Here is a 25,461-nt window from a genome sequence, read left to right on the forward strand (position 1 = left end):
GCAGGGAGTGTCTTTCTGCAAAACCATCCCGACTCAGATTAACAGCTGCTTAAGAAATCAGCATTGACAAGTTTAGCTGCCTGTTTTATGCACTCAAGTCCATGTTAGGAGCGATGCTACTAACCTGTCACACTTTAATTAAATCTAATACCTGTGTTTATTGCAAGGAGGTGCAGGTTGATCCGTCTGCTCAACTGTGTTCCACATGATTTGAAAAGATTGCAATATCTAAAAAGAATAAGATATTTAGCACTACTGAGCCATCCACCTCTGAGGTGCGTTCCCTACATTCATCTCCGATCAAACATGCAGCTCCCTAGGGCCCGACTGATCCTCCCGCGCGGGCCCAGCTACAAACGCCGGTTTCTGTGGCCTTCCATGCCTTACCACGCCCTGCGAAGCTCAAGTGAAGGGAAAGACATAGCATTCTGTCCCAGGGGTCATCTACTCCACTGGATGTCTCTGATAGATTATCCGCTGATGAGGACGCCTTTTGCTCTTCGGAGGACGCTCCCTCTGGGACGGAATCGGCATCTTCTAGACCTCCGGCAGGAGCCAGATTTTAAATTTAAGATGGAGCATTTGCGCTTTTTATTGAAAGAAGTGCTTGCTACGTTGGGGGTTCCGGAGCCGAAACTTCCGGAAGAACCTTCGATCCCTAAGCTTGATAGGGTTTACAAGGACAGAGTGGTGCCTCAGGCCTTTCCAGTTCCCATGAAGATGGCTACTATTATTAAGGATGAGCAGGAGAAGCTTGGTTCGTCTTTTTCTCCCTCTACCTCTTTTAAAAGACTGTTCCCTGTCCTGGACTCTAAGCTTGAGCTATGGGGGGCCATTCCTAAGGTGGATGGGGCTATCTCCACGCTTTTCCCCTCGAGGATAGCTCACCATTCAAGGAGCCCATGGATAAGAAATTAGAATCCATGTTGAGGAAGATGTTTTAACTCACAGGGTTTGTTTTTTAACCGGCAGCGGCGATCGCAGTGGGGGCAGGAGCGGCTACCTACTGGTGTGACGCACTGTCAACTATGGTCGAGGTGGAGACTCCCCTCGAGGAGATACAGGAAAAGATTAAGGCCTTAAGGGTAGCTAATTCTTTTTATCTGTGAGGTTAACATGCAGGTTATCCGTCTGAATGCCAAGACATCCGGTTTCTCGGTTCTAGCCCACAGGACTCTGTGGTTAAAGTCATGGTCTGCAGACATGACTTCCAAGTCTAGATTACTAACCCTTCCTTTTCAAGGGAAAGTTCTTTTTGGCCCAGGGCTGGACTCTATCATATCCACGGCCATGGGAGGCAAAGGTGCTTTCCTTGGCAGGATAAGAAGAATAAGCCTGATATCTAGTCCTTTGTTCAGGCTTTGGCTAGAATCTGTCAGTATATGGCAGGGTTATAACACAATATATTTAATAATTATCCTTTAAACTGAACCCCAATAAAATATGCATATACTAGAAACCATAAAATTAATATAAATTCATGAATTCTTTATTATTAGTTGATATCTATAAACACATTGAAATATATTTGTAGGAACAAGCATATGAATCAATACTATACACGTATATGAATTATTAAAATATGCTATACAAATCTCATAAAAGTTGTCTTATTCACAATAGCCTCCCAAATCAGAATTGCATTTAAAGTAATACAATGAGACTAAGATATTAGCTACAAACATTAAGACTGGTACAATCAACAGTGCTAAGTCAAACTATAGGACAATATACACTTTTATTAAAACATCAGAAATTGTAAATATTATTTGTGCCAATAACCAAAGTTATAACTCTATAGTTGCACAGATAAAACAACTTAGCATTAAGAGACAAACAACACTATACAGGACTATGAACACAGTTTAAAAATACTGAATGCTCCTTTAAATCTCTTAACTATAATTTAAATATGGTCTTACCAATAATCTTTGTTTCAAATATTAAAAATTAGGACAATTATACATCACCAATCTGAACCAATTCGCAGCTGTCTTTTCCAAATATCTTTAGATCATCTCATTTGAAGGAAAGTTATCGCATAGATCAAGGTAAGTTTTCAGTTTCTTGCTTAAGTGAATGTGTTCCCAAGTATGGCCGCCAGTTATCAATCACTAGTCTAAGCAAGTCACACAAAAACTGTCCCTTGTTTGCATTTAGCCATTCCTTAAATCTAATCATTGATGATCTTTTTCGTTCACGCCCACGGTGCTTGTCCCTTCTCATTAGTTTATTTTGTGAATGTATGTTGTCAGGGAGATGCATCTTTGTAACAACCAATCGTCTTTTAGTTGTAATACCGGATTTTGTCCATCGGGGGCAACATGACAAACAAAACAGATACATTTAATCATTTCTAACATTTAAACATATTTCTTTAAAATGTATAATAAATGCCATAATTTCCTTACATTAATAAGTTATATGTTCATATGTACTGTATTATGTCACATTATTTATTCTGATTATTTTAATATGAAATATAATATGTTTTTAACATTATATTATATCAAAGCAATTATACTGCTAATTTCCAAAATTATAGCATTTTAAAATCCATTTAAAAATAGCATTCAGTATCCCGACATTGCATTGCATTTCAACATTAATATAATATATTTCATATTTCTAATAAATTCTGAATGCATGAATCTGGTCTATGGTTCATATTCATAGGACATCTTGTTATCATATGTCTAAAAGGTTATTATTCTGACAGTTAAACATTTTAGACCGACTAAAATAGTCACCTATCAAGCTTAGCAAATACTCATGTAATATTAGAAAATTAGACAAACTCCCAAATTTCTATATTCATATATAATATGTTGTCTTTTAACAATGGGTTTAAGAGTATAATTTAGAACATGTGTTTTTAGCTGGTCAAATTTTTACTGTCTCAATTTCACAGCAGGAACTAATTAACAAGTCTATGCTAATCACTATGTAGTCAGAATTTTACCTGCTTATCTAGTTTATAGGCCCAGAATGTTGTCTCCATACACAGCAGGAGGTGAGCTTCAAAAGCTATTAACTTTAAATTAGGATAAACATGTCTTCACCCAGCCAAAACCATTTGGCAGGGGGGGTTTGTGATTTATAGTGAAATAGCATTTTTGTAAACGGCCTCATATTTAATTAATTGTATGGTCTCACCATATATATATATATATATATATATATATATATATATATATATATATATATATATATATATATATATATATAAAAGGACAAAAGTAGATGCACTCTCAGGTCTTCCACGATTTACTTTATTGTAACGTTTTCGAGGTTCACAACCGTTACAATAAAGTAAATCGTGGAAGACCTGAGAGTGCATCTACTTTTGTCCTTGTATGCTATTTATATTTGCACCCAGGCTGTTGCCTCTTGGTGGGTTGACCTGGAAAACTGCTTGGATATATATATATATATATATATATATACCCTGACAAATCAGACCGGTATTTAGAACTTCTGCTCCTCCTTGGAGTTTAAATTTGGTTCTTAAGGTTTTGCAGAGGGCTCCGTTTGAGCCTATGCATGCGCTTGACATTAAGATTCTTTCCTGGAAGGTTCTATTTCTACTGGCTATTGCTTCGGCTTGCAGAGTCTGAGTTAGCGGCTTTGCAATGTGAGCCCCCTTACCTGGCTTTTCATGCTGATAAGGCTGCTTCTCACTGGGTTGGGATTTTTCCCTAAGATGGTGTCAGATCGTAACATCAACCAGGAGATAGTAGTTCCTTCCTTGTGTCCTAACCCTTCTTTGTCTAAGGAAATGTTACTTCATAACTTGGACGTAGTTCGAGCCTTGAAGTTTTATCTTCAGGCCATGAAGGAATTCAGACTGACTTCGTCCTTATTTGTCGTGTATTCAGGGAAGCGTTGGGGGCAGAGGGCCTCTTCCACTTCACTGTCTTTTTGGTTGAGGAGCTTTATTCGTTTGGCCTACGAGACAGTGGGACGTAAGCCTTCTCAGAGGATTACGGCTCACTCAACTAGGGCTGTGGCCTCCTCTTGGGCTTTTAAGAACGAGACCTCTGTTGAGCAGATTTGTAAGGCAGCTACTTGGTCCTCCTTACATACTTTTGCAAAATTTTACAAATTTGATAATTTCTCCAACATAGGTGTGTCCGGTCCACGGCGTCATCCTTACTTGTGGGATATTCTCTTCCCCAACAGGAAATGGCAAAGAGTCCCAGCAAAGCTGGTCACATGATCCCTCCTAGGCTCCGCCCATCCCAGTCATTCTCTTTGCCGTTGCACAGGCAACATCTCCACGGAGATGGTTTAGAGTTTTTTGGTGTTTAAATCTAGTTTTTATTCTTCAATCAAGTGTTTGTTATTTTAAAATAGTGCTGGTATGTACTATTTACTCTGAAACAGAAAAAAGATGAAGATTTCTGTTTGTAAGAGGAAGATGATTTTAGCAGAAGTTACTAAAATCGATTGCTGTTTCCACACAGGACTGTTGAGATGAAGTAACTTCAGTTGGGGGAAACAGTTGGCAGACTTTTCTGCTTAAGGTATGACTGGCCATATTTCTAACAAGACTATGTAATGCTGGAAGGCTGTCATTTCCCCTTATGGGGACCGGTAAGCCATTTTCTTAGTTAAATAAAAGAATAAAGGGCTTCATAAGGGCTTAAAAAACTGGTAGACATTTTTCTGGGCTAAAACGATTGCTTTGCTAGGCATATTTTGCAGATTCTAACTATTAATGGTTATTATAATCTTGGGGATTGTTTAGAAAAACGGCAGGCACTGTGTTGAACACCTTTTTCAGATGGGGGCCTTTTCTAGTTATAGACAGAGCCTCATTTTCGCGCCACTAATGCGCAGTTGTTTTTGGAGAGCAAGGCATGCAGATGCATGTGTGAGGAGCTAAGAATCACTAAAAAAGCTTATAGAAGGCATCATTTGGTATCGTATTCCCCTCTGGGCTTGGTTGGGTCTCAGCAAAGCATATAGCTGGGACTGTATAGGGGTTAAATGTAAAAACTGCTCCGGTTCCGTTATTTTAAGGGTTAAAGCTCTGAAATTTGGTGTGCAATACTTTTAATGCTTTAAGACACTGTGGTGAAATTTTGGTGAATTTTGAACAATTCCTTCATACTTTTTCACATATTCAGTAATAAAGTGTTTTCAGTTTGAAATTTAAAGTGACAGTAACGGTTTTATTTTAAAACGTTTTTTGTGCTTTGTTGACAAGTTTAAGCCTGTTTAACATGTCTGTACCATCAGATAAGCTATGTTCTATATGTATGAAAGCCAAGGTGTCTCCCCATTTAAATTTATGTGATATTTGTGCCATAGTGTCCAAACAAAGTAGGGACAGCAATGCCACAGATAATGATATTGCCCAAGATGATTCCTCAAATGAGGGGAGTAAACATGATACTACATCATCCCCTTCTGTGTCTACACCAGTTTTGCCCACACAAGAGGCCCCTAGTACATCTAGTGCGCCAATTCTTATTACCATGCAACAATTAACGGCTGTAATGGATAACTCTATAGCAAACATTTTATCCAAAATGCCTACTTATCAGAGAAAGCGCGATTGCTCTGTTTTAAACACTGAAGAGCAAGAGGACGCTGATGATAACTGTTCTGACATACCCTCACACCAATCTGAAGGGGCCATGAGGGAGGTTTTGTCTGAGGGAGAAATTTCAGATTCAGGAAAAATTTCTCAACAAGCTGAACCTGATGTTGTGACATTTAAATTTAAATTAGAACATCTCCGCGCACTGCTTAAGGAGGTATTATCTACTCTGGATGATTGTGACAATTTGGTAATTCCAGAGAAATTATGTAAGATGGACAAGTTCCTAGAGGTTCCGGTGCCCCCCGACGCTTTTCCTATACCCAAGCGGGTGGCGGACATAGTAAATAAGGAGTGGGAAAGGCCCGGCATACCTTTTGTTCCCCCCCCTATATTTAAGAAATTATTTCCTATAGTCTATCCCAGAAAGGACTTATGGCAGACAGTCCCCAAGGTCGAGGGGGCGGTTTCTACTCTAAATAAACGCACTACTATTCCTGTCGAAGATAGTTGTGCTTTCAAAGATCCTATGGATAAAAAATTAGAAGGTTTGCTTAAAAAGATTTTTGTTCAGCAGGGTTACCTTCTACAACCAATTTCATGCATTGTTCCTGTCACTACGGCAGCGTGTTTCTGGTTCGAGGAACTAGAAAAGTCGCTCAATAAAGAATCTTCGTATGAGGAGGTTATGGACAGAGTTCAAGCACTTAAATTGGCTAACTCTTTTATTTTAGATGCCGCTTTGCAATTAGCTAGATTAGCGGCGAAAAATTCAGGGTTTGTTATCGTGGCGCGCAGAGCGCTTTGGCTAAAGTCTTGGTCAGCGGATGTGTCTTCCAAGACAAAATTGCTTAACATCCCTTTCAAGGGTAAAACATTATTTGGACCTGATTTGAAAGAGATTATTTCAGACATCACTGGGGGAAAGGGCCACGTCCTCCCACAGGATAGGTCTTTTAAGGCTAAAAATAGGCCTAATTTTCGTCCCTTTCGCAGAAACGGACCAGCCTCTAATTCTACATCCTCTAAGCAAGAGGGTAATACTTCACAACTCAAACCAGCCTGGAGACCAATGCAAGGCTGGAACAAGGGTAAGCAGGCCAAGAAGCCTACCACTGCTACCAAAACAGCATGAAGGGATGGCCCCCGATCCGGGACCGGATCTGGTGGGGGGCAGACTTTCTCTCTTTGCTCAGGCTTGGGCAAGAGATGTTCAGGATCCTTGGGCGCTAGAGATAGTTTCTCAAGGTTATCTCCTGGAATTCAAGGAACTACCCCCAAGGGGAAGGTTCCACAGGTCTCAATTATCTTCAAACCAAATAAAAAGACAGGCATTCTTACATTGTGTAGAAGACCTGTTAAAAATGGGAGTGATTCATCCAGTTCCAATAAGAGAACAAGGGATGGGTTTTTATTCCAACCTGTTCATAGTTCCCAAAAAAGAGGGAACATTCAGACCAATTTTGGATCTCAAGATCCTAAACAAATTTCTCAAGGTTCCATCGTTCAAAATGGAAACTATTCGAACGATCCTACCTACTATCCAAGAAAATCAATTTATGACTACCGTGGATTTAAAGGATGCGTACCTACATATTCCTATCCACAAGGAACATCATCAGTTCCTAAGGTTCGCTTTTCTGGACAAGCATTACCAGTTTGTGGCACTTCCATTCGGATTAGCCACTGCTCCAAGGATTTTCACAAAGGTACTAGGGTCCCTTCTAGCGGTTCTAAGACCAAGGGGCATTGCAGTAGTACCTTACTTGGACGACATCCTGATTCAAGCGTCGTCTCTGTCAAAAGCAAAGGCTCATACGGACATCGTCCTAGCCTTTCTCAGATCTCACGGATGGAAGGTGAACAAAGAAAAAAGTTCTCTGTCCCCGTCAACAAGAGTTCCCTTCTTGGGAACAATAATAGATTCCTTAGAAATGAGGAGTTTTCTGACAGAGGTCAGAAAATCAAAAATTCTAAGCTCTTGTCAAGTACTTCATTCTGTTCTTCGTCCTTCCATAGCGCAGTGCATGGAAGTAATAGGATTGATGGTTGCAGCAATGGACATAGTTCCTTTTGCACGAATTCATCTAAGACCATTACAACTGTGCATGCTCAGACAGTGGAATGGGGATTATACAGACTTGTCTCCGACGATTCAAGTAGATCAAAAGACCAGAGATTCACTCCGTTGGTGGCTGACCCTGGACAATCTGTCACAGGGAATGAGCTTCCGCAGACCAGAGTGGGTCATTGTCACGACCGACGCCAGCCTGGTGGGCTGGGGCGCGGTCTGGGAACCCCTGAAAGCTCAGGGTCTATGGTCTCGGGAAGAATCTCTTCTCCCGATAAACATTCTGGAACTGAGAGCGATATTCAATGCTCTCAAAGCTTGGCCTCAACTAGCAAAGGCCAAATTCATAAGGTTTCAATCAGACAATATGACGACTGTTGCATATATCAATCATCAGGGGGGAACAAGGAGTTCCCTAGCGATGGAAGAAGTGACCAAAATAATCCAATGGGCGGAGGATCACTCCTGCCACTTGTCTGCAATCCACATCCCAGGAGTGGAAAATTGGGAAGCGGATTTTCTGAGTCGTCAGACATTCCATCCGGGGGAGTGGGAACTCCATCCGGAAATCTTTGCCCAAATAATTCAATTATGGGGCATTCCAGACATGGATCTGATGGCGTCCCGTCAGAACTTCAAGGTTCCTTGCTACGGGTCCAGATCCAGGGATCCAAGGGCGACTCTAGTAGATGCACTAGTAGCACCTTGGACCTTCAACCTAGCTTATGTATTCCCACCGTTTCCTCTCATTCCCAGGCTGGAAAGCCAGGATCAATCAAGAGAGGGCCTCGGTGATCTTGATAGCTCCTGCGTGGCCACGCAGGACTTGGTATGCAGACCTGGTGAATATGTCATCGGCTCCACCATGGAAGCTACCTTTGAGACAGGACCTTCTTGTTCAGGGTCCATTCGAACATCCGAATCTGGTTTCCCTCCAACTGACGGCTTGGAGATTGAACGCTTGATTTTATCAAAGCGTGGGTTTTCAGATTCTGTAATAGATACTCTGATTCAGGCTAGAAAGCCTGTAACTAGAAAAATTTACCATAAAATATGGAAAAAATATATCTGTTGGTGTGAATCTAAAGGATTCCCATGGAACAAGATAAAAATTCCTAAGATTCTATCCTTTCTACAAGAAGGTTTGGAGAAAGGATTATCTGCAAGTTCTCTGAAGGGACAGATCTCTGCTTTATCTGTTTTACTTCACAAAAGACTGGCAGCTGTGCCAGATGTTCAAGCATTTGTTCAGGCTCTGGTTAGAATCAAGCCGGTTTACAGACCTTTGACTCCTCCCTGGAGTCTAAATCTAGTTCTTTCAGTTCTTCAAGGGGTTCCGTTTGAACCCTTACATTCCGTAGATTTTAAGTTATTATCTTGGAAAGTTTTGTTTTTGGTTGCAATTTCTTCTGCTAGAAGAGTTTCAGAGTTATCTGCTCTGCAGTGTTCTCCGCCCTATCTGGTGTTCCATGCAGATAAGGTGGTTTTGCGTACTAAGCCTGGTTTTCTTCCGAAAGTTGTTTCCAACAAAAATATTAACCAGGAGATAGTTGTACCTTCTTTGTGTCCGAATCCAGTTTCAAAGAAGGAACGTTTGTTACACAATTTGGACGTAGTCCGTGCTCTAAAATTCTATTTAGAGGCTAATAAAGATTTCAGACAAACATCTTCCTTGTTTGTTGTTTATTCTGGTAAAAGGAGAGGTCAAAAAGCGACTTCTACCTCTTTCCTTTTGGCTTAAAAGCATTATCCGATTGGCTTATGAGACTGCCGGACGGCAGCCTCCTGAAAGAATCACAGCTCACTCCACTAGGGCTGTGGCTTCCACATGGGCCTTCAAGAACGAGGCTTCTGTTGACCTGATATGTAAGGCAGCGACTTGGTCTTCACTGCACACTTTTGCCAAATTTTACAAATTTGATACTTTTGCTTCTTCGGAGGCTATTTTTGGGAGAAAGGTTTTGCAAGCCGTGGTGCCTTCCATTTAGGTGACCTGATTTGCTCCCTCCCTTCATCCGTGTCCTAAAGCTTTGGTATTGGTTCCCACAAGTAAGGATGACGCCGTGGACCGGACACACATATGTTGGAGAAAACAGAATTTATACTTACCTGATAAATTACTTTCTCCAACGGTGTGTCCGGTCCACGGCCCGCCCTGGTTTTTTAATCAGGTCTGATGAATTATTTTCTCTAACTACAGTCACCACGGTATCATATGGTTTCTCCTATATATATTTCCTCCTGTCCGTCGGTCGAATGACTGGGGTGGGCGGAGCCTAGGAGGGATCATGTGACCAGCTTTGCTGGGACTCTTTGCCATTTCCTGTTGGGGAAGAGAATATCCCACAAGTAAGGATGACGCCGTGGACCGGACACACCGTTGGAGAAAGTAATTTATCAGGTAAGTATAAAATCTGTTTTTGCTTCGGCGGAAGCTGTTTTTGAAGGAGAGGTTTTACAGGCTATGGTGCCCTCATTATAGGGTCCGCCTCCTTTTACCCTCCCGTTTTGTTCATTCAGTGTCCTCTAGAGCTTGGGTATTTTGTTCCCACAAGTAATGAATGAAGCAGTGGACTCTCCTCCCATTAAGATGGAAAACATAAATTATGCTTACCTGATAATTTAATTTCCATCTGTGGGAGGAGAGTCCACTGCTCCCGCCCGTTTCTCCGGGGGGCGCACCTAAATTTAATTATCTTCTGGCACCATTTATACCCTGATATTTCTCCTAGTGTTCCTTGTTCCCTTGGCAGGATGACTGGGGGATGAGGGGAGTGGGGGAGGTATTTAAGCCTTTGGCTGGGGTGTATTTGCCTCCTCCTGGTGGCCAGGTTTTTAATTCCCACAAGTAATGAATGAATGAAGCAGTGGACTCTCCTCCCACAGATGGAAATGAAATTATCAGGTAAGCATAATTTATCTTTTCTTCTTTTGTAATAATTTGATTATACCATGTGTCCATAATCATTTTATTATATTGTACTGTGTTTATCTATCTTTCGGGTTCTTGTAAAGCGTGGCTAATCACCCGTGAGGGTCTCAAGGCGCTGGGGGATGTTGAAGTTCAGTCGAAGAGCCAGGTCTTGAGGTCTTTTCTGAACTTGGGTTGGGAGGTGCAGTGGGAGAGTGTTCCATGTCTTGGCTGCTAGGTGAGAGAAGGATCTGCCTTGAGCTGTGGTTTTCCTGAAGCGGGGAACGATTGCGAAGGCTTGGTCTGACGATTGAAGCTGTCTGGCGGGTGTGTAGAAGGTGACGTGGTGGTTGATGTATTCGGGACCGATGTTGTGGAGGGCCTTGAACGCGTGGGTGAGAAGTTGATCCTTTTGTTGATGGGGAGTCAGTGCAGGTCCGGCAGGTGTTTGGTGATGGGGCATTGGCGAGGGATATCTTTATGAGTCTGGCCCAGGTGTTCTGGATGCGCTGGAGCCTCTTTTGCAGCTTGATGGTGATGCCGGCATAGAGTGCTTTGCCGTAATCTAGTCGGCTGCTGACGAGGGCGTAGGTGATTGTCTTCCTGGTCTCGGTTGGATCCACTTGAAGATCTTTCGCAGCAGGTTCAGTACGTGGTAGCATGAAGAGGAGACGGCATTGATTTGTTGGTACATGGAGAGCGAGGAGTCCAGGATGACGCCTAGATTTCGTGCGTGGTCGGTAGAGGTTGGCGGGTGTCAGAGTGTAACCTGGATATGGATTCAATAATACTCTTTTAAAGCAATCTGTGTTTGTAAGTTGTCTCATGGCCTCTGTCATATATTCATCTTTTGCCCATAAAACTATATTTCCACCCTTGACAGTTATCATTGTACATGTAATGGTGGAGACATTAAGAATTAGCGGTCATATGACCACTAATTCTTAACTTGCGTACAGCAGGCTCAGTGGCTTAGTACATGAAACCAATAGTCATGTAGAAAATTATATATATATATATATATATATATATATATATATATATATATATATACACACAGAGAGAGAGATACAGAGAGAGAGAGATACAAAATATTAGCATCCAAAATTAAAATCGGGCATGGTTCCCTGGCTTGCTGAATTTGTCAAGTGCTAGAAAAACAGAGGAGCAATAACAAATCAAGGTAAAAGCAAATGTAATAAGATATGCACAAATAGAAAGACACGTTATAAAAAAGTTATTGCAAAGTCTGTGTGAAAAAAAACTCCCGGCGTTATATCATTTAATCTCCTTTGCATTTGAATATTGTATTATGATGCTAAACTAATTGCAGATCTTCCTCCAACTGGAAGGTGTTTGGTGGACTGTAAGGGGCACAGTAATCTGAAATAATGTTCAAATATGTGTGCACTCAGGATCAAACAGGTACTTGCAGTCATAAGAATTATGAAAAATAAGTAAAAAGAGAGAATAATCAATAAATATATGATTATTAAAGAATGACAAGGCAGCACTCGGATCCAAAACAAAGAAAATAGTTTTATTTAAACCTCTTCACCAGTATCTAGGACACACAGAATCACCAAGTTGAAACAAAAGTAAAATTCACATAAAACACCAAGGTAATCCAGGCATGGAACACAGTGGTAGATAAATGAGCAAGAAGAGACGGAGGAAGAGGAATAGATTCCTCTGCAGTATACACTAATAGCACTCCAGAGTCCAAAGAAAATAATCACCGAAATGACCCAAAAGGAATATGTCTCCAAACTGGGAATGAGATACTCTGGTATAAATAAAATATAACTTTTATTAAAATATCATTAGAAAAACAGGGTTATGACTTAAAATTATGACTTGAGGTTGAAATAGCATGGGTTATGAGTTATACTACTGATTCAGCAATTTGCTGATTATGGGTCAGAATGATTAAATACCCTTTATTGGATTAGTTAGAGGTATACAGTGTAAACAATGTGGCTTAATGTCCCGAGGTAACTGGGTAAAGTAAAATAGTGGTATTATACTATATTGTCGCATATATAATGGGTTAATAAGATTCCAAGTCAGGGTAACACATTAATGACTATTGTTGAGGTAGATATACCAGTGACCACTGGTCATTGTGATAGTGCTGTGTGGTTAAGCATAACCCTTAAGAGTGGTATATTAGTAGTTAACCTTTAATTTAATGCGGAGTAATGCAAGGGGATTCATGACTAGCAGTTAAGTATAAGTGTATTGATGTGCTTCAATTTTAAGCACATATACTAGTACTGTGCCCTGGATTGGAATAATAACCTGGATTAGCTTCCGAAGCTGGTTTAAGCATAAGTGGTGCGATACCAGCGGTTATAACGTAACATATAATATGTAACTATATAGTGGTAAGGCACGAAAGGTGAAGCAAAAAATGCTTGAATACAAAGCTGCAACCATAAGCTCTTTAAGTCATTGCCTCTAAGAATTGATTTATCGCATTTGCTTAGTATTGTAGAGATATCTAATAATATATGGTTATATCAATACATATGTAGTGTGCACTTGTATTATATGCACTAAAGTATTTAATATTCATGCATAACTTACATAATATGCGCTTGCATGTGGTAATGTTGCCAATAATGATGCGACCAAGCAATGGCTAAATGTCTTGCTAGATAATAGAGCAGCTTGAATATAGTTGTCACTGAGAAGTGCGTTTATGTTAATATATAGTATACGCTGTCATATGTAGTGAACAAGCTTAGTGAGCATTTGCATCCAGTAATTTTAACTATTATTAGTTCAACCAAAAATAGCTATATACCAAACCCAATATCCGAGCAGGACAGCTAAATTATATAGAAGCCCACAGTGCAATCTCTCAATATGGCACCTTATACTGAAGCATGCTACAAGAACAGTATAGGCATAAAACAATCTGTATAGGAAATAAAGGGTCACGCTACTCGAGCCCTCAAGACGCCCTAAAACCCAGGAGTTGCCTAGACTCCTCACCAGGACCCTAACATGTTTCGCCGCTTGACGGCTTTATCAAAGAGTGATATTTTAATAAAAGTTATCCTCCGTATTGATGCTCTATCCAGCACCTAGTGGTATACTTCCAGGAATTTTTCAGGGACTTGAAAACTGCAACAAAAATATTCCGGACACACTGAGATAGCAGCTTGTGGATTAGCTTGATTCGAAATTGCCAGTTATAGTAGTGTTAGACATGACGCGTTTCGCCCCTCCCCTTCCTGGGCTCACCTTAGGGCTTCGTCAGATGCTGATTTCTGTTAGATCTAGCCTTTTTATAGCACCTGAAATACTCATTCATTATAATGCTCCTCCTCTTGAATTTAAAAGTAACACCAGCAATACATTTCAAACATATATGTTACTTTGTATATAATAACTTTATTACTACCATATAACAGTGTGTATATGCATCTTTTAAATAAACTGCATATTTGACACGTGTAACAAAATGGCAAATTCTAGAAAGTGAACATCATGGCGCAGAACTAATTAGTATATAAAAAAAAGTTTTATCAGCTTAACCATGCTTATTAACATCTAGGCATATATCAACTTTCACAGTTTTAATCGCTATATTCAGATGTATAAATTCAAAAGCGGAGTTTTGTAGAGTAATATTTACAGACTTTCCCAGTTTTAATCGCGACAAGTCTTACGGATAGACTAGTGCAAAGTGAATATAGGAAAGGGGTCACACCACAGACATGGTTAGGAGCTAAAGGATGCAGTCCGTGTGCACATTGCGTGTATTGCAGATTTATACAAAAAATTTATACATTTGGGACAAGTATAAGTTAGCAGTATAACATTAAGCAATGGATTACTTGTAACATGACAGGTGTCATTTATCTTTTACATTGCTCCTGTCCCATGTATTATATAGGCAAAATTAAGACACTTGAAAGATCGGGTCAGGGAACATAGGGACAATATAAAAGGGAGGGTACAGGAGAGCCCTGTTGCCAGGCATTTTGAAACGCATCATGGTTCAGATTTTACAATCATGAAAGTAACTGGCATACAACATATTAAACAACATCACCAAGTGAGTGAGTGCAAAATGACTCCTGCTGGATGTATAGACTTAATACATTAGCACCCCATGTCCTTAGTGAAAAAACTGATTATGCATGCTTTCTGTAAATATTAAAAACTCCGCTTTTGAATTTATACATCTGAATATAGCGATTAAAACTGTGAAAGTTGATATATGTCTAAATGTTAATTTGCATGGTTTAAGTGAAAGTAAATCCTAGCATTTTACAAACGATGGGATTTACTATTGAAAAAAATAAGGGCACTTTCAATCATGAAGTATAAAATACTTCATGTAAAAAGCTCCTTTATTTGATTCAACCGATTGCCGCTCTTAGCTCCTACAGCAGCCCATGGCTAAAAACATTTTTGGCTAAGAGGTGACGTTTTCACCTCTTAGCCAATAGCCGTGCGGTAAATCCGGCTTGGCGCCCATAGGCGCTGCTGTAGGAGCTAAGAGCGGCGATCGGTTGAATCAAATAAAGGCACTTTCTACATGAAGTATCTTATACTTCATGAATAAAAGTGCCCTTTATTTGTTTCAATAGTAAATCCTAGCGTTTGTAAAACGCTAGGATTTACTTTACCTTAAACCATGCAAATTAACATCTAGACATATATCAACTTTCAGTTTTAATCGCTATATTCAGATGCAACCTTGGGCCCCCAGATGTTTTGGAACTACATTTCCCATGATGCTGAGACACTCTTTAGACTGTCTGAGCATCATGGGAAATGTAGTTCCAAAACATCTAGGGGCCCAAGGTTGCGGATCCCTGTGTTATGGGATAATGCTGCTCCTCGTTAAATTACAAAGTCTATACAGGTTACAAATAAAACCATAGTCTCTGGAAAAAGAATATCGGTGTTAATATTATCACATTCTACAAAAACATTTTCCTTTGCATTAATTCTTTCTTTGGCCTGAAATATCATAATACAAAACCTGTAAGTGAAAATACATTATTACTGCATGAAAATAAATATAAATACTTGCACACAAAAAAAATACTTTTAAAAAAGTATAGCGCTGAACGACAAATGGCCAAGCTTTGACAAGTTAGTTTTTTTTTATTACTAAATCGATATTTGCGACTTAACTTTCATTTACTGAAAAGTTGCCTTTCACTGGTCACAATTAGATCTGTTGTGAAATTTATACAAACTACCGCTTATTGAAATCCTTACTCAGGTTTTTTTTTTCTTTTCTAACTTGTTCAAATACAAAAATCATCTCAAAACCTCACAAAGAGCTGTGAAGGAAACTAATTTCTCCAACATAGGTGTGTCCGGTCCACGGCGTCATCCTTACTTGTGGGATATTCTCCTCCCCAACAGGAAATGGCAAAGAGCCCAGCAAAGCTGGCCATATAGTCCCTCCTAGGCTCCGCCTACCCCAGTCATTCTCTTTGCCGTTGCACAGGCAACATCTCCACGGAAATGGCTTAGAGTTTTTTGGTGTTTAAATGTAGTTTTTGTTCTTCTCCCGATAAACATAATGGAACTGAGAGCGATATTCAATGCTCTCAAGGCTTGGCCTCGACTAGCAAAGGCCAAATTCATAAGGTTTCAATCAGACATCATGACGACTGTTACATATATCAACCATCAGGGGGTAACAATGAGTTCCCTGGCGATGGAGGAGCATCCGGGGGAGTGGGAACTCCATCTGGAAATCTTTGCCCAAATAACTCAATTATGGGGCATTCCAGACATGGTTCTGATGGCCTCTCGTCAGAACTTCATGGTCCCTTGTTACGGGTCCAAATCCAGGGATCCCAAGGCGACTCTATTGGATACAATAGTAGCACCTTGGATCTTCAACCTAGCTTATGTATTCCCACCGTTTCCTCTCATTCCCAGGCTGGTAGCCAGGATCAATCTGGAGAGGGCTTCGGTGATCTTGATAGTTCCTGTGTGGCCACGCAGGACTTGGTATGCAGACCTGGTGAATGTGTCATCGGCTCCACCATGGAAGCTACCTTTGAGACAGGACCTTCTTATTCAGGGTCCATTCGAACATCCGAATCTGGTTTTCCTCCAACTGACTGCTTGGAGTTTGAACGCTTGATTTTATCAAAGCGTGGGTTTTCAGATTCTGTAATAGATACTCTTATTCAGGCTAGAAAGCCTGTAACTAGAAAAATTTACCATAATATATGGAAAAAATATATCTGTTGGTGTGAATCTAAAGGATTCCCATGGAACAAGATAAAAATTCCTAAGATTCTTTCCTTTCTACAAGAAGGTTTGGAGAAAGGATTTTCTGCGAGTTCTCTTAAGGGACAGATCTCTGCTTTATCTGTTTTACTTCACAAAAGGCTGGCAGCTGTGCCAGACGTTTAAGCGTTTGTTCAGGCTCTGGTTAGAATCAAGCCTGTTTACAGACCTTTGACTCTTCCCTGGAGTCTTAATCTAGTTCTTTCAGTTCTTCAAGGGGTTCCGTTTGAACCCTTACATTCCGTAGATATTAAGTTATTATCTTGGAAAGTTTTGTTTTAGGTTGCAATTTCTTCCGCTAGAAGAGTTTCTGAGTTATCTGCTCTGCAGTGTTCTCAGCCCTATCTGGTCCATGCAGATAAGGTGGTTTTACGTACTGAGCCTGGTTTTCTTCCGAAGGTTGTTTCCAACAAAAATATTAACCAGGAGATAGTTGTACCTTCTTTGTGTCCGAATCCAGTTTCATAGAAGGAACGTTTGTTACACAATTTGGACGTTGTCCGTGCTCTAAAATTCTATTTAGAGGCTACTGAAGATTTTAGACAAACATCTTCTTTGTTTGTTGTTTATTCTGGTTAAAGGAGAGGTAAAAAAGCAACTTCTACCTCTCTTTCCTTTTGGTTTAAAAGCATCATCAGATTGGCTTTTGAGACTGCCGGACAGCAGCCTCCTGAAAGTATCACAGCTCACTCCACTAGGGCTGTGGCTTCCACATGGGCCTTCAAGAATGAGGTTCCTGTTGACCAAATTTTTTAAATTATATACTTTTGCTTCTTCGGAGGCTATTTTTGGGAGAAAGGTTTTGCAAGCCGTGGTGCCTTCCGTTTGGGTGACCTGATTTGCTCCCTCCCTTCATCCGTGTCCTAAAGCTTTGGTATTGGTTCCCACAAGTAAGGATGACGCCGTGGACCGGACACACCTATGTTGGAGAAAACAGAATTTATGCTTACCTGATAAATTACTTTCTCCAACGGTGTGTCCGGTCCACGGCCCGCCCTGGTTTTTTAATCAGGTCTGATGAATTATTTTCTCTAACTACAGTCACCACGTTACCATATGGTTTCTCCTATATATATTTCCTCCTGTCCGTCGGTCGAATGACTGGGGTAGGCGGAGCCTAGGAGGGACTATATGGCCAGCTTTGCTGGGCTCTTTGCCATTTCCTGTTGGGGAGGAGAATATCCCACAAGTAAGGATGACGCCGTGGACCGGACACACCGTTGGAGAAAGTAATTTATCAGGTAAGCATAAATTCTGTTTTTCATTAAAGGGACATGAAACCCATATTGTTTTCTTCCATGATTCAGTTAGAGCGTGTAATTTTAAACAAATGTCAAATTATTTCTGTTCTTTAATTTGCTTGATTCTTTTGGTATCCTATGTTATAAAGCATACCTAGAGAGTCTCAAGAGTAACAGTGCACTACTGGGAGCTGGCTGCTGATTGGTGGCTGCACATATATGCTGCTTGTCATTGGCTCAGCCAGTGTGTTTTGCTGGCTTCCAGTAGTGCATTACTGCTCCTTTATCAAAAGTACCAACAAAGCAAAATTAATAATAGAAGTAAATTGGAAAGTTGTTTGAAACTGGATGCTCTCTCTGCATCACAAAAGAAGCATTTTAGGTTTCATATCCCTTTAAAGCCTTGGGGGGGAAGGCTTCTCAATTCCTTGATCCAGAATGTTTACAGTTTTAGCAATTTGAGAAGTCTATTGTGATCAAAAACACTTTGTTAAACACATTCTACCATTTTCACCCTAATCTCATTTGATACATATTGGCACATTCACTACAGCAGTTTATTTCCTAGCCGGTCTTGTTTCTTACAAATCTGTCGTTATAGAACGGCACTCCCCTTCAACATAGTTGTTTTTTTAATGTATTCTCCAATGTGCGTGCAACACATTTTTAGGTCTCTCCTTTGGACCCATGCAGCTATCCAAACATGCAAACATATCAAGGTGGCGCTCTCTGTGACAAAGAGGCATTAGCCCTGAAATGTTGCTAATGTTTTTAGCTTAAAGTGAATGTAAAGTTTCATGAATGAGTGTCTGATTTTTATAAATACTATTAAACACAGGGGCACTTTCATTCATTACATTTTACATTGCAGCATTTTTTTTAAATACTTACCTATTTCTTTAGGAAACCCAGACCGTCAATTCTCTGCCTGCAGCTCCTCTACTTACCTTAGCAATTGCGAAACCGGCTTCCTCCAATCGTTGCAGAGATGGACGCCCCGGGTGCACACCATGATTAGAACAAGCCGGTGTCGTCATTGCGATGCTAATTACTGAGGAGCTGCGGGTGGAGGATCGCCGGTCTGGGTTTCCTAAAGAGAATGGTAAGTATTTAAAAAAAAAAAAAAAAGTTTAATAAATGAAAGTGTCCCTGTATTTAATATTTTTTTTTTTTTTTTTACAACCGGGCACTTATTCATTTAAATTTACATTCACTTTAATAAAAGTTTTTTTTCCACTTCACAGAGAGCGCCACCTTCATATGATCACATATCTTGTTTCTTCTCCTAGGTCAGTTTGCTTGGGTCTAGGAGATTTTTTCAAACAATTTTTATTTTTTTCTATAGATTATTTCTGGGGTTTTTTCTCCTAGAATAGTATTTAAAATGGGATTTTCTTCACATATTTTCAGATGTCCGATGTTCGCATTTAGGAAGCTGTTTCCTATGCTTCTTCACAGATTATTGTTGGCTTGATCCCAAAACAAAACTAAATCCAAAAAATTAACCTGTTCCTTGTACATTTTTTTGGAGAATTTCAAGTTCACAATAATTCTGTCTAATAAATAAATAACGCTCAAAGCTCACTCATCTTCCCCCTTCCAGATAAGAATAATTTCATGAAAGTAGCAAACCTATGGAGTTCCAAAATCATTTTTTTTCTAAATATAGTTCGCCTTGATTTTAACCATATATAATGTTGCATACAAGGGACAAATTCTGTCGCTTGGATTTGTGCGTACAAGCTACCTTCAAAATGGAAGTCATTATGATTCAGTATAAAGTGTGTAACTATCTAGCAAGACCAACATGTTCACCAAGGGTGGTCTATGTTTCACATTCTTTACCAATCACATATATACCCTAATCTTGGGGGAGACTGGTAACCTTTATTGAAGCATTGCACATGAACCACATTAAATCATGTTGCAAGAGTAAACCCTCATATTCCAACCCTTTGCTACAAGAGATATGACCTTTGTAATGCTCATTTAGATTTATTGTATACTCCCAGATAGTGAAAGATTTCCGCTTTCATTCTAGTGATGACATGTTTAGATTCAGAGCTGCGCTCCGATATGATTATATGTGGTGCAGTGTAAAAATGTGCTTCACATAAATATGTTTTTAAAATGCCAGGGTCTGTGATCTTTATGACAATTCTATAACCTGTTTTCTTTTAGCTCTTCTCCAAAACTGTCAGAGTGTCTTCAGAAGAAAAAAGAGATAATAGAACAAATGGAGGTGAAACTAGATACAGGAATTGACAGGTAAGCGAATAACATCTCTGGGGCAGGTTAGTAATGATAAATGTGAAGTAATTGTCACACTTTTTCCCTTTCAATATCTGCTTTGTATTCTGACTTATTACTGCAGTGGCATACTAGAGTAATCTGTAGCCTTGTAGAGAACACTAATAGCTATTTGATTCTATTATTAAAGGGACAGTATAGTCAACATTAAACTGTCATGATTCAGATACGGCATGTCATTTACTTTTATCATTACATTTGCTTTGTTCTCTTGGTATTCTTTGTTGAGAGCTAAACCTAGGTAGGCTCATATGCTAATTTCTAAGCCCTTGATGGATGCCTCTTAGTGCATTTTGTCAGATTTTCACAGCTAAAAAGCACTGATTTATGTGTTCCATAACGATAACATTGTGCTCACTCTTGTGGAGTTACATAGCTAAAATTCAAGTCTCAAAAGAACTGAGATAAGGGGCAGTCTGCAGAGGCTTAGATACAAGGTAATCACAGAGGTAAAAAAGTGTATTAATATAACTCTGTTGATTTTGCAAAACTTGGTAGTGGGTAATAAAGGGATTATCTTTCTTTTTTTAGACACGATGAGTCCACGGATCATCTTAATTACTAAGGGGTATTCACTTCCTGGTCAGCTGGAGGAGGCAAAGAGCACCCCAGCAGAGCTGTTTAAATAGCTCCTCCCTTCCCTCCCACCCCAGTCATTCTCTTTGCCTACGTTAGTGATAGGAAGAGGTAAAGTGAGGTGTTAGTATAGATTCTTCAATCAAGAGTTTATTCTTAAAGTAGTGCCAGAGAGTGCTGCTTTGTTCTAGTGTGTAGCCATAGTCCATATCAGTCTCTACAGTAGAGCTTTTGGTAGCTTTAAAGCAATGGGAACTTGTGGGACATAATTCTCACTGCGCCTCCCATACTGATGCTGCCCTGTATGCCTTAGTCTGAGGAAAAAGATTACTCAGCATGCCTTTTTTTCCACAGGTCAATAGGAGGGAGAGGACCTCTTAAACCTGGGATCTGCCTTGCTGTCAGGCAGCAGATGAGGTAAGTGCTGACTTTTTATCTAGGGATAGAAGGGAAATCTCAGAAAAAAGTTTGGGTATGTATTACTTTATTCAAAGCCTCATTTCCAGTAAGGAATAGCTTCTCCTATTTTAAATTAGGGGACACTTTGACAGTTTGGCTATTATTTTTCTACAAGCCACATTGTTCTCCTACTGTGTTAGGAGCTACTAGGCAAGCTTAGACGCAGGAACTTGGGCTGACATCTCCTGGCGGTTTCATAACATAACTTAACCGACCGGGAGAGTACACGTTGTCTATTATGGGTTTGAGCGCTGCTGCATGAACATTAGAGCAGGCTCAGTGCGTAGGTTTTTTTTTGTATTGATGATACCGGACTACGCAATTATTTACAAAGTTAATGGCGGCGGTGAGTTCTTGATACGCCCACGATGGGCGGTACTTATGTGGCGCCATTTTAGTTGCGCAGCTGTTTCTTTTCTTCCGTTTTTTCAGAAACACAGTTTAGTTGAAAGTTTTGGCGCTTAGAGCAGGGCTTCTTTGCCGGACTATTCTGTGCGGATGGGCTGACAGGCACCTCAGCTGCGCTAAGCTGAGTGGTAGAGGGGGTTTGCTGAGGCAACGATCTTAAATGGCATACGGACTTCCTTATGTACAGATCCAACCCTGTTTTATGCTTACATTAAAATAGACAGTTTTTATTTTGAAATTAACTTAGTGTCTGTTACGTGATCTATTAAAGGGACATGCCACCCACATTTTTTCTTTTATGATTTAGAAAGAGAATGCAATTTTAAACATCTTTCTAATTTACTTATATAATCTAATTTGTTTTATTCTCTTGATATTCTTTGATGAAAAGCATATCTAGATATGCTCACTAGCTGCTGATTGGTTGCTGCACATAGAAGCCTCGTGTGATTGGCTCACCATGTGCATTGCTTTTTTTTTTCAACTAAGGATATTTAAACAATGAAGCAAAATAAATAATGGAAGTAAATTGTAATGTTGTTTAATTTTCTATTTTCTATCTGAATCATGAAAGAAAGATTTTGGGTTTAGTGGCTCTTTAAGTCATTTCTGCACACCCAGACAAAAAAAAATAAAAAAGTTGCTCTTTAACATTTAAAGAGACGGTAACGTTTTTTATTTATTCACTTTTATTATAAAGTTCAGATTGTTATGGATTAATCGTTTTGTTTCTGTTCTCTATGTTGTTAAAGAACTGCCACTTAACGTAAAGGTGTTATTCTTTCAAATTTTTAAAGAGACAGTAACGGTTTTATATGTTAATTTTATTAAAAACCTTTTATTTGATTAATCATGTGTTTTTCTGTTCCCTATGTTGTGAGAGGTTTTTTCAAGAGGAATAAAATATTGCTCGCAAATGTACAAATTTTTTATAGCCCACACATGCAGTGCCCTGCGCTTCCTCTATTCTCCAGACATCGCTTCCATACAATCTTTTAAGCGATCTCTGTTGTATTATCTGTTTTTTTTTCCCCATACTGTAGGGAAATCGCTTGAGGAAATGTTGCTAATACTGTAGTATCTATTCCAAATTTCCTCCCTGAAGCATGATGAGGAGGATACTTCGATACTATATAAGGGGAAACCTCAGACTCTGTCTGTGTAAATCCTTTGTATGATGCTGAAGTGTGTTTCTTTCAGTCAAGCCTGAACACCTCCGTTTGTTATTTTAGGAGGTTTGAGCTACCCTGGACAACGCAGAATTCTTCGGTGTAGACATTTTCTTTATTTCCAGCAATCTATAAGGATGATTGGAGTATCCCGTTTTCTCCAGATTTAGCAGACTCTATTAAGGAGTCTAATTTCAATGGTACCCAGGGAATGTGTGTATGTTTAGAGTTACAACTACCTGCGGTTTGCGTTACTTTGTCACCGATGCAGTGGCATACTGGTTGATGCTTTGTCTGTTTCTATTAGGACAGACATTCCTCTCGAGGAAATCCAGAATTGGGTTGTGGCAATTAATTTAGCTAACGCTGCTATGTCAGATGCTCCACTTCAAGGGGGAGCTAGGTTTTCAGACTTTGTTATGAGGCCTGCAGAACGATAAGACTGCGAATGCCTCATCTGAGTATACATTTTTGGTGAATGCTCTGTTGTGAATTTGCGGCTAGCTCACTGGGCTTGCAAGCAGTAGGTCCTGGGTTCGATTCTACCTTCGGGTGATAAGGAATCCTCCAGTGGCTCAGGCTAAGGTAATTGGCCAGAGACCAGAGGTCCCAGGATCAATTCCAGGCACAGGTGCACAATCCAGGATTTGCACACTGCACAACAATAGCAAAAGCTTCTGGGTTGCATTCTCGGTATGTTTTATTTCCCTACAAGGGGAAGACCTTGTTTGGTTCCGTTTTTTTTTAACGGAGACTCTCTCTGATATTACATGAGGTAAGGGTAATTCCTTCCCTCAGAATAAGAAAACAGTTGTCTGTATAGTTTGCTTCCTTCAATTTTTCAAAGGAAGTTGTTCAGCTTTTTCCTTCAATCAGGAGTCGTCCAAATTTTACTGTTGACAGCCAATCTTGGAATAGGCAGCAATCTGAAGATCCTGCTGATGAATCAAAGTCAATATGACAGGCCTGTCCTCAATCCAGGAGGATTCTGTATCCCATGGATACAATATAGATTTCCTGTTCGGTTTCAAGGACAGGGTCTGGGATTTTATTCCTACTTATTCGTGGTTAATAAAAAAAAATAGAGGAACCTTCAGACCTATTTTAAATCTCAAGGGTTTAAACAGATTTTTCAGAGTACTGACCTCAGATGGAAGCTTTTCATTCCATTCTTCCGTTGATCCAAGAGGATCACTTTATGACAACCATGGAGTTAAAGGACACATATCTGTATGTTCCTGTTCACAGAGATTATCACAAATCCCAGGATTTTCTCAAGGGTTCTGGTATCTCTGTTGACGATGCCCTAATTAAGGGGCATTGCATTGGTGCCCTATCTGGGCGACATCCTAGTCCAGGCGACATCCTTACATCAAGCAAGATCTCACACAGACATGGTATTATCCTTCCTGTGGTTTCTCTAGTGGATGGTAAATTTGGGGAAGAGTTCCTTAGTTCCAAATATAAGGGTAACTTTCTTAGGAACTTTAATAGACTACCTATTTATGAAGATTTTTTCAGTCATCTTCCTGTTTGCTCGCTTCCATCTCAGACTTCTTCGGTTTAGCATGTTCAGATAAACGGAGATTATGCAGACTTGTCTCCTTGTTTACTTGAGCAGGAGACAAGAGATTCTTTACAAGGCTGGTTGTTTCTGGATCGTCTCTCCCAGGGAACCTGCTTTCGCAGACCATCTTGGGTGATTGAGACAATAGATGCCTGCCTTCTAGGGGGGAAGCAGTCTGGGGCTCTCTAAAGGCTCAGGGAATGTGGACTCGGTCGGAGTCTGTTCTACCCTTTATCATTCTGGAACAGAGAGCGATCTACAATGCTCTTCGGGCCTATCCTCAATTAGCTTTGGTACAGTTTATCAGGTTGCAGTCGGACAACATGACGTCAGTGACTTACATCAATCCTCAGGGAGGAACAAGGAGTTCCTTCGTGATGACTGAGGTATCCAATATAATTCAGTGGATGGAGGTCCATTTTTGCTGCCTGTTGGCGATCCACATCCCAGGGGTGGACAACTGGGAGGCGAATTTCTTGAGTGGGCAGATCTTTTCATCCGAGGGAGTTGGAACTTCATCCGGAAGTATTATCCAGCCTGATTTTCTAGTGGGGTCAGCCGGAATTGGATCTCATGGCATTGCGACAGAATGCCAACCTCACGAGATACGGGTCCCGGTACAGGGACTCCCTGGTGGATCTGATAGATACTCTGGCGACTCCTTGAATCTTCAATTCTAGCATACCTGTTTCCTCCATTTGCCCTTCTTCCTCGAGTACTTGCTCGAATTACACAGGAAAAGGCTTCGGTGATCCTCATAGCGCCGGCCTGGTCTTGCGGATTTGGTATGCGGATCTGGTGGAGATGACATCTCTACCACCTTATAGTAATGACCACTGGGTCACCAGAGGGCGCTCGTGCGAAACTATTTGTAAATTAAAATATAGTATACATTTTATATACACAACTTGTATTATAACAA

At 40.2% G+C, this 25,461-nt stretch overlaps 1 protein-coding gene across 1 annotated transcript in view; it reads left to right on the forward strand.

The window, feature by feature from the left end:
• EXOC5 (exocyst complex component 5) overlaps window positions 1-25,461 on the forward strand; it is a 182,228-nt gene that overhangs the window by 109,220 nt on the left and 47,547 nt on the right. Inside the window, exon 15 of the mRNA XM_053697327.1 lies at window positions 20,232-20,318. Coding sequence (XP_053553302.1) covers window positions 20,232-20,318 — 87 coding nt within the window. The remainder of the gene's footprint in view (window positions 1-20,231; window positions 20,319-25,461) is intronic.

The sequence above is a fragment of the Bombina bombina genome, chromosome 1 (assembly GCF_027579735.1).
Source record: "Bombina bombina isolate aBomBom1 chromosome 1, aBomBom1.pri, whole genome shotgun sequence".
NCBI classification, from domain to species: domain Eukaryota; kingdom Metazoa; phylum Chordata; class Amphibia; order Anura; family Bombinatoridae; genus Bombina; species Bombina bombina.